General features: G+C 43.3%; 2 gene segments (V, D, J or C); both read right to left on the reverse strand.

Annotated features, from left to right (window-relative positions):
* Window positions 1–4,485: 4,485 nt before the first annotated feature.
* Window positions 4,486–6,413, reverse strand: LOC124991221 (T cell receptor beta variable 20-1-like). The segment is given in 3 exon segments: window positions 4,486–4,658; window positions 5,602–6,045; window positions 6,371–6,413. Coding segments are annotated over 3 exon segments (657 nt in total).
* Window positions 6,414–9,733: 3,320 nt separating this feature from the next.
* LOC124991222 (T cell receptor beta variable 20-1-like) lies at window positions 9,734–10,553 on the reverse strand. The segment is given in 2 exon segments: window positions 9,734–10,161; window positions 10,484–10,553. Coding segments are annotated over 2 exon segments (468 nt in total).
* Window positions 10,554–10,855: the final 302 nt, after the last annotated feature.

The following is a 10,855-nucleotide window of genomic DNA, read 5'->3' on the forward strand; positions in this document are numbered from 1 at the left end:
ATAAGTGGATGATGATACATAATTGGGTGGGGGGAGAAAGTTAGGGAAGAACAGAGGAAGGTTGGATTGTGTAGAGGGAAATGAGTGTTGGGGAGGGCTTGGGGGGAAAGAATGGTAATAGAATGAGACTAACATCATTACCCTATGTACATGTATGATTACGCAAATGGAATGACTACTTCATGTACAACCAGAGAAATGATAGTTGTACCCAATTTGTGTACAATGAATCTGAATTTTAAAAATACTGATTTGCCTTTTATGTGTTCATGTAAAGACAGTTATGATGGTAATTTATTTTTCATCATTTTACTGTAATGGCAGTCACACTAGGTACTGGTGATTGCAAATTAATTCTAGGTGATTTAAGGAACTCATTCTGGTGTAACATGCTAGGCCAGGTGTATCAGTGGACCAGTAATGAAAAAAATCTAGCCATTACTAAAAAATCAAAATGAAGTAGTAAAAAAGAAAAGAAAACTAAACACAGTAACAGCAGAAAGGTTTTTCCCAAGCACCACACTTTCATTTTGATAGCAGCCTACTCGTTACAGTTCCACTTGATGTTTAGTCACAGTTCCCTGGAGCAGGGAGCTTAAAACGGTGGAATTAGGACTTGAACCATCTAATTGTATTTGTGACACCGTGAGAAAGGTTTTTGTCATAAAATACAACTAGTGCATTGCATAGTGCTCATGTATGTGGAAGGGTATCTGCCTGTTTCTGTAACTCCATTTTCCATTCCTGGTTGGCTGGGCCTCTTTGAATGGGTCACCTCACAATGTAACTTCTTCTTCAATGTGCAGTGACGGGTACTTGCTATGGATGGCCTGGGGCCCAGCTTTGTGCTTTTTTTGGACCAAAGAGTCCAAAAGCAGAATATATTTCTGAGAATTTCCTTTGTGACACGTGTGGTCCTGAGTAGGCTTAGTGTTGATCACAGGGAGAAGAAATGCATAAAAGTATCAAGGGAAAAAATGTCTGCCATTGTTCTGAGATCATCATTCTATGAAGCTGAGAAAAAGCAGCTCAGAGGTGCTGGGCTCAGTGTTATGGCCCTTGCCTGGTACACGTGAAGGCTTGGGTTTGATTCCCAGCACTAAAAAAAACAAAAAAACAAAACAAAAAAAAACAGAGAGAGAGAGAAAATAGAGCTTGCCAGTGGTTCATGTGTGTGCTGACCTTTCTCTACTACTTCACATCCTGCTGTCCATGTTGGCTACCTGCCCAGCTGACCAGTGGATGCCCAGCCATACCAGCCTTCCTGAGAACTCATGGAGCAGTGCAAACAAAGAGCAGCCACTTCATGGGCTCCAGCACAGGCCTCCTTCAGGGAAATCCAAGGCTTGGGTGAACATCACTTATCCCAAGCTCCAGTTTGTCCCTTCACCAGAGCTAGTAGAGATTTTTATTATAACTATTTTGGACTTTTCCTACTCTAGTTTCTCCCCACGTTGTGTCAGGACTGATTCCTATCATAAATGTTTTATTTCTTCATGCTCATACTGGTTAATTTTTGTGTATGATTGACACTGCCAGACAGAGTATGGATTCACCATAGCCCAAGCCAAACATGTCCTCAACAGACAGTATATCACTAGTCAAGGCAGGGATGCCCTCTTTCACCACTTCTCTTCAATATCGTCCTTGAAACTCTAGCCAGAGCAATTAGACAGACCAAAGAAATTAAAGGGATACGAATAGGAAAAGAAGAACTCAAACTATCCCTGTTCGCTGATGACATGATTATATATTTAGAGGAACCAGGAAATTCCACCAGAAAACTTTTAGATCTCATAAGTGAATTCAGTAAAGTAGCAGGTTACAAGATCAATGCACATAAATCCAATGCATTTTTATACATAAGTGATGAATCTTCAGAAAGAGAAATTAGGAAAACTACCCCATTCACAATACCCTCAAAAAAAATAAAATACTTGGGAATCAATCTCACAAAAGAGGTAAAAGAACTCTACAATGAGAACTACAGAACACTAAAGAAAGAAATTCAAGAAAACCTTAGAAGATGGAAAGATCTCCCATGTTCTTGGATAGGCAGAATTAATATTGTCAAAATGGCCATACTACCAAAAGTGCTATACAGATTCAATGCAATTCCAATTAAAATACCAATGATGTACCTTACAGAAATAGAGCAAGCAATTATGAAATTCATCTGGAAGAATAACAAACCCAGAATAGCTAAAGTAATCCTCAGTAGAAAGAGCAAAACAGGGGGTATCGCAATACCAGATCTTCAACTCTACTACAAAGCAATAGTAACAAAAACGGCATGGTATTGGTACCAAAATTGAAAGGTGGATCAATGGTACAGAATAGAGGACACGGACACAAACCCAAATAAATACAATTTTCTCATACTAGACAAAGGGACCAAAAATATGCAATGGAGAAAAGATAGCCTCTTCAACAAATGGTGCTGGGAGAATTGGAAATCCATATGCAACAGAATGAAACTAAACCCATATCTCTCACCATGCATGAAACTAAACTCAAAATGGATTAAGGACCTCAGAATCAGACCAGAGACCTTGCATCTTATAGAAGAAAAAGTAGGTCCAGAGCTTCAACATGTAGGCTTAGGACCAGACTTCCTCAACAGGACTCCCATAGCCAAGAAATAAAAACAAGAATCAATAACTGGGATAGATTCAAACTAAAAAGCTTTCTCTCAGCAAAGGAAACTATCAGCAATGCGAAGAAAGAGCCTACAGAGTGGGAGAAAATCTTTGCCAATCAAACTTCAGATAGAGCACTCATCTCCAGAATCTATAAAGAACTCAAAAACTCTACACCAAGAATGCAAATAATCCAATCGACAAATGGGCTAAGGAAATGAATAGACACTTCATAGAAGAAGATCTACAAGCAATCAACAAACATATGGAAAAATGTTCAACACCTCTAGTAATAAGAGAAATGCAAATCAAAACCACCCTAAGATTCCATCTCACCCCAATCAGAATGGCGATTATCAAGAACACAAGCAACAACAGGTGTTGGCAAGGATGTGGGGAAAAAGGTACACTCATACATTGCTGGTGGGGCTGCAAATTAGTGCAGCCACTCTGGAAAGCAGTGTGGAGACTCCTTAGAAAACTTGGAATGGAACCACCATTTGACCCAGCTATCCTACTCCTTGGCCTATACCCAAAGGACTTAAAATCAGCGTATTACAGAGATACAGCCACATCAGTGTTCATAGCTGCTCAGTTCACAATAGCCAGATTGTGGAACCAACCTAGATGTCCTTCAATTGATGAATGGATAAAGAAACTGTGGTATATATATGCAATGGAATATTACTCTGCCATAAAGAATGATAAAATTATGGCATTTGCAGGCAAATGGATGAAATTGGAGAATATCATGCTAAGTGAGATAAGCCAACCTCTAAAAACCAAAGGACGAATGATCTCGCTAATAAGTGGAGGATGACACATAATGGGGGGTGGTAGGGTTTAGTGTTAGGATTAGAGTTAGGGTTAGGGAGGGGGGCAAGAATGGAGGAAGGAAGGACTGTATAGAGGGAAAAGAGGGGTGGGAGGGGTGGGGGGAAGGGAAAAAATGGCAGAATGAATCAAACAACATTACCCTATGTAAATTTATGATTACACAAATGGTATGCCTTTATGCCATGTACAAACAGAGAAAAAACATGTATCCCATTTGTTTACAATAAAAAAAAGATTATTTCAATGTCTCTTCATTTCATAATTCTTTCCAGTTTTTATCTACATGATAAGTTTTCTTGATCTCCAGGGTCCTCAGTGTCCCTGAGAACCACTGGGCAAGCAACCAGAAGTTAGAGTCAGAGCTCGGGAACACAGGGCTGTGGCATAAGAGGAGCCCTGGTTCTGGGGTTTGATGGCACCCAACAGGTTCTACATCTTTGCTCAAGACATATCTGCTGCCAGGAGCAAAAGGGCATGCAGCCAATAACCGTGTTCCACAGGGCAGAGGTGAAGGGTCATATATTGTCTTTCTGCTCTAAACCGGTGCATGCTACAGATATGCTTGAGGAAAATGGCCAGTGCCGATGGTGGTAAACATGGTAGACATGAACATGATGGTAAGCATCCGCTGTGGAGAACCACTTTGTGGTGGTTGAGACACTGTGGTTCTGCTCCTGGTTCTCACTAGGAAGTGCTCTTCATTCCCCATTTTCAAGACCTCAAATCCCCTGTTATGGGTTTTATTTCATATAATGGGTTTTTCTCCTCTTTATGCATAGAACTTAATCAATCTCAACCTGTGAATCATAACATGCAGGCATTGCTTAACAATGCATGTTATTTATCTAAAACTAAACTATGGGCTTTTGGAATAAATCCCCCTCCACAAATAACGATATGCAAGAAAGATGTTATGTGGTTTCCTTGTCCCATCTCTTCACAGGTTACCAGACACATTTTCTTCTCTAATACGAGGATGCTAGTGTATTTTGCTCTTTTTTCTACTGCATCATGCAGATTTGTTGTCAATGGAGAAATCATCTCTTAGAAATGATTTTTCCAAACTCCTGCCATCAGTGTTCCACTTATCTTCTACATTCTGACAGAACTTTCTAGATCTGTCAACCATGTCATCTGAAGACTTCCCTATAGGTTTCTTCTGTCTTCTCTCACTCTTGACACCTACGTCATAAACAGTTCAGCAAAACTTTCTCTAGGTGTGTTTTAGTTACACTCTGAACCTGCAGAGAGGGTTCCTTCCTGTGTTCTCTGTCTCTTCTGCTGCATCATCAACAAATAAACTGGATACCTTAGCATTGGATCCTTCTATGAGTAACTCTCTTTGCCTGGTTGCCTCATGACTTCTCTCAATCTTGAGGGTCCAGCATGGTGAGAAGACAGTGCTGAACAGTCATAGAGAGCCAGCTACCAAAGGAAACATAGAAATGTGCAGCAATGTGTAATGTCTACAGATGTAGATGTGGGATTACATGTAGATTTATCAAGACATATGGGCAACATGGCAGACTCAGGCAATGATCCAGGTCTTCAAATATTTGGAAACTTTCTTTGTCAGGTAGTTCGTTTATAGGCTGAACTCAATTCCCATTTTTCAAGGTCTCCAAAAAATTTCCCTCCCACACACAATCCTCTGTGGGAAGCCATTCTTATATAGCAGAATCAGCCTAGGTTGAGACACGTGACACAGAGGCCTGGCTTCTAGGTACTGTCAGGAAGTATGTGGTGATGTGTGGGAGTGTTTTCCTGTCTCCTTCTGGAATCTTCCTCCTAGGACGATGGCTCCCGTAACTACACCCTATCCTGTCCATCACAGAAGCTCCTCATGGTTCTTGCCCCCTTTTACCTGCATATTATATGTAAAGGAGAGTTTGGTGACTCTGTTTTTATAGAGGTCAGAGCTGATATGGCCAGACACATCCTACCCACTCTCTCATAAAAAGAGTATTGGTTCTCAGGTGTGTATTGAGTAGATAAGTATTTTGTGTAAAGCATCCTCCTCCTGCAGTCAACTCTTCCCTGCTCCATGTGGGACGTGTCAGAGTGCACCCCACATTCTCTACACCAAGATTCTCCATATACAACACTCCGTCCCCCACAGCCATACTTCCAAAGGTCTCATTGAGAGAAGCTGTGGTTTTCTCTCCCCAGGCTCCTCCCACAGGGCTCCTGGGTCTGAGGGTGGGCGGGGCAGGCTGCTGCAAGCCTTCTTGCCTAGGTCTCTGACTTCCACCCAGCACTGTGTCACTGGCACCACAGAAGTAGAAGCTGCTGTCTTCAGAAAGTGTACCCGTCAGCATCAGAGATGCAAAGGTGAGGTTTGGGTGAGTGATGGGAAACTTTTCCTGGGCAAAACCTTTCTCCCAGGTGACATCAGAGCCTGTATTAGAAGTTGCCATGAGCACGAAGCTCTCTTTCGGGAACTGGCGGTACCAAAACACAGTTGTGTACTGGAAATCCACAGAGCGACACTCGATCTTCACAGAGGTCCCACTCTTACAGATGGCCCTCCTTGGATGTTGAGAGACATGAGCACCAAGCCCAGAGCCTGCTGAAACACAGGGACAGAGGAGGCCAGCAGGACCAGAGTCAGGCAGGACCCAGAACACTCAGCTCTCCCACGACCTTTCTCCAGCCCCAGGGAAATCCTTTCCTCTCCCCAGGCATCCTCTCAGACTCCCTGGGACCATACTCCCTGTCTCCCTCACCTGCTGCCTCACCCTGTGAACTTCAGACAGCCTGGACACACCCTCTCACTTTTATCAGCACAAACATTCCACAATGCCTGGCCACCACCTCACTCACACCAGCACACACACACACACACACACACACACACACACAAGCCCACACTCCAGGGAGGAGAAGGCTCTTACTGGGCTCCAGAAGCAGCAGAAGCAGCAGCATCTTCAGCATTGGCCTCACTCCACCTTCTCTGGAGTGGTCTGACCATGTGTCCCCTCCTTCCATCCCCCAACCCTGAAGGATGGGTGCCTGAACACAGGATCCTGGGGTGCTCTCATCTGCCCCCTGCTGGTGGTCCTTGCCAGTGATCCAGGATGCCTCCCCATCCCATGTATAGAAGGTGCTCTGAGACCTGAACACTGGGGTGATTAATGAGTTTCTTATGTGGCAAGGGACATACATTCAGGAAGTAAATGTGTTTTACCCAATCCTCAGCTTCTTTGTCGTATCTTCAAAGTCATTGTCCCTGACACCTCAGGACTGTTAATCTCTGGACTGCAGGCTGGCACTGCCTTGTGAATCCACAGTGCCCAGGACATCACCTGGGCTGGAGGCTGGCTGCTTCTTCATAACCAAGCTGAAGGCACTTCTTATCTTCCTAGAGCTCGTCCTTTCCTGACCATCTCACGACTTATCTCCTCACCTGTATTGGACTTGATTCTAAATTAATACTGGTTTACACTGTATGTCTTCACGTATGGACAGTTATGATGCTAATTTATTCATCATCATTTTATTGAAATGGTGGTTAAGTTAGGTACTGGTGAATGGAAATGGATTCAAGAGTTTTAAGAAACTATTTGTGCACATGCTGGGCTACTTGTTTTAATGGACCAGTTTTGAAGAAGTCTAGCAATTACAAATAATCAAAAGAAAACATGTTAAAAAAACAGTTTAAAGATTTTACTCAAGTACCACTTTTTCATTTTGATAGCAGGCTACTTGGATTTCCACTTTACATTTAGTCATAGTTCCCTGGAGCAGGGAGCTTAAAAGGGTGAATTAAGATTTGAAACGTCAAGCTATATTTGTATTGGTGGACATAGTGAAAAAGATTTCTTCATAAAAATACAACTCTAGCATTGCATCAGTGTTCCTGTATGTGTTAGGGCATCTGCATGATTCCGTGACTGCATTTTCCTCTCCTGGTTGGCTGGGCCTCTTGGAATGTGACAACCTCACAGTGTAACTCCTTCTGCAATGTGTAGCTACGGAGTCTTGCTATGGATGGTCGGGGACCCAGCTTTGTACTTTGTCTGGGAAGATGCTGGAAACCCCCTGGATCAGAGCAAAATCCTCCAATTCATTTTGAGGAGAACTCTCTTTGAGGTTTTCTTACCATGTCAACCTAACTAAGCAGGAAATACTTTTTTGAGAATTTCCTTGTGGTATGGGTATGTATGGTTCTGGGTTGGCTTAGAGTTGATCACAGGGAGAAGAAATGCATAAAAGTATCAAGGGAAAATAAAATGTCTGCCATTTTTCTGAAATCATCATTGATACGAAGCTGTGCAAAAGAAGATCAGAGGTGCTGGGCTTGGTGTTATAGTCCTTGCCTAGTACACAAGACATCCTCAGATTGATTCTTATACCCAAGAAAAAGAAGAGAGAGAGAGAGAGAGAGAGAGAGAGAGAGAGAGAGAGAGAGAGAGAGAGAGAACAGAATACCTGTGGTTCCTGAGTGTGCTGCCCTTTTCCTACTTCACATTCTGATCACCAGCTAGATTGAACAACTGGACCCACAGCCCCACAAGCCTCTTGGAGAATTCACAGGGCAGTGGACACAGAGATCCAACCACCTTCCATGGATTCCAGTACCCACATCCTTCAAAGTCCATCTATGGCTTGAGTGAAGATAACTGATCCCAAGCTTCAGCTCTTCCCCCATCAACAGAGCTAGTAGAGATTTTTTTTTTAATTAATTTTTTTGAACTTTAATTATGTAGTTACTCCCTAAGTTGTGTCTGGTCTGATTCCTATCATAAATTTTGATTCCTTCATGCTCATACTGGTTCATTTTTGTGTCATTACTGACACTGCCATGCACAGTACAGATTAGCCACAGTCCCAACCAAACATATTGTCAACAGCTAGTTTGTTATCAGGACTGATTTTTAGAGGATTTCAATGTCACTTTTTTTTGTACTTTTTGGTTCTTTCTATCCTTGTGATGAGATTTCTTGAAGTCAGGGCATCTTTAGTGTCCACAGGAACTATTGGGTAAGAGTCAGAGCTCTGGGATCACTGAGGGTGGATCCTGATACTGGGGTCTGATAACCCCTAACAGTTCTATGACTTTGCACAGGACATATCTGCTGCCAGGAACCTAAGGCCATGAAGTCAAGAATCGTGTTCCAAGGGCAGAGGTAAAGGGTCATGCATCATCTTTCTGCTCTGATCTGGTACATGCTACAGATTTGCTTGAGGGAAATAGTAATGGTGGATGAGAGTAAGTGTCCCCTATGGACCATCCACTAAGTGGTGACTGAGGCAACTCAATTCTACTCCCTAGTTCTCACTAGGACATGCTCTTCATTCTCCATTTTCAAGACCTCAAATCCCCTGTAACACTTTCATATATTTGTTTTTTGCTCTTTTTCTATATAGAACTTAATCCATCTTCACCTCTTATTAAAATATGCATACATTGTTTGTCAGTGCATGGTCATTTATTTAAAACTAAACTATGGGCTTTTAAAACATCTCCCACCAAAAACAACAATGTGTCAGACAGATGCTATGTGGTTTCCTTGTACCATATCTTCATGTTTTTAGGTACACAATTCCTTCTTGTAATAAATAGCACTAATGTATTTTGTTCACTTTCTATGGGATCATGTAGATTTGTTGGTCAAGGTCATTTTTTGTTTTCTCTTAGAAAATGATTTCTCCAAGGTTCTACCTTCAGTGCTCCACTTGTGATCTTCTACCTTTTGACACAACTTTCTAGATCTCTCAGTCATGTAATCTGAAGTCCAACTTACAGGGTTTCTCTGACTTATCTTATTATTGACCCAAATCTTCAGAACAGCTCAGCAAAACCCTCTCAAGGTAAGTTTCAGATATGCTTGGAACCTGCAGAGGGGGTTTTACCAAAGTTGTGGATCCTTCTATGAGTAACTCTCTCTGCCTGATTGCCTCATGACTTCTTGTGATCTTGAGGGTCAGCAAGGTGACAAGACATTGCTGAACTTCATAGAGAGTCAGCTGCCAAATGAAAAATCATAGAAATATAAAGTGATGTGTAGATGTCTACAGATGTAGCTGTGGGATAACATGTAGACTTATCAAGAACATAAGGACAACATGGTAGTCAGGCAATGACCCAGGTCTTCAAATACATGGGGAACTTTCCATGTCAATGGGTCACATTATTGGCTCCACTTTATTCCCCCTTTTCAAAATGTGGGAAAAATTATCCACCACCACAATCCTCTACACCCAGATTCTCTTTCTACATCACTCTGCAACCCACAACACTGTTTGCAGAGGTCTCATTGAGAGAAGCTGTGGTTTTCTCTGCCCAGGCTACTCCCATGGGCTCCTGGGTCTGAGGGTGGGTGGGGCAGGCTGCTGCAAACCTTCTTGCCTAGGTCTCTGACTTCCACCCAGCACTGTGTCTCTGCAACACAGAAGTAGAAGCCACTGTCTTCAGAATGTGCACTGGTCACCACCAGAGACGCAAAGGTGAGGTTTGGGTGAGTAATAGAAAACTTGTCCTGGGCATTACCTTGTTCCCAGGTGACATCAGAGCCCACATTAGAAAATGCCATAGGCATGAAGCTCTCTTTGGGGAACTGGCGGTACCAATACACAGTTTGGAACTGTATGTCCAGTGAGCGACACTTGATCTTCACAGAGGTCCCACTCTTACAGATGGCCCTGCTTGGATGTTGAGAGACATGAGCACCAAGCCCATAGCCTGCTGAAACACAGGGACAGAGGAGGCCAGCAGGACCAGAGTCAGGCAGGATCCAGAACACTCAGCTCTCCCACCACATTTCTCCCAGCCCCAGGGAAATCCTTTCCCCAGACATCCTCTCAGACTCCCTTGGACCATACTCCTCTGCCTCCCCTACCTGCTGCCTCACCCTGTGCACTTCAGACAGCCTGGACACACCCTCTCACTTTTATCAGCACAAACATTCCACAATGCCTGGCCACCACCTCACTCACACCAGCACACACACACACACACACACACACACACAAGCCCACTCTCCCAGGGAGGAGAAGGCTCTTACTGGACCCCAGAAGCAGCAGAAGTAGCAGCATTTTCAGCATTGGCCTCACACCACCTTCTCTGGAGAGGTCTGACCATGTGTCCCCTTCCTTTCCCAGCCCTGGAGGATGGGTGCCTGAACACAGGATACTGGGAAGCTCTCATCTGCCCCCTGCTGGTGGTCCTTGCCAGTGATCCAGGATGCCTCCCCATCCCATGTATAGAAGAAGGTGCTCTGAGACCTGAACACTGGGGTGATTAATGAGTTTCTTATGCGGTAAAGGGACATACATTCGTGCAGTAATTGCGTTTTACCAAATCCTCAGCTTCTTTGTCCTATCCTCAAAGTCATTTTTTCTGAGCACCTCAGAACTGTTAATCACTGGACTTCAGG

The sequence above is a fragment of the Sciurus carolinensis genome, chromosome 8 (assembly GCF_902686445.1).
Source record: "Sciurus carolinensis chromosome 8, mSciCar1.2, whole genome shotgun sequence".
Lineage (NCBI taxonomy): Eukaryota > Metazoa > Chordata > Mammalia > Rodentia > Sciuridae > Sciurus > Sciurus carolinensis.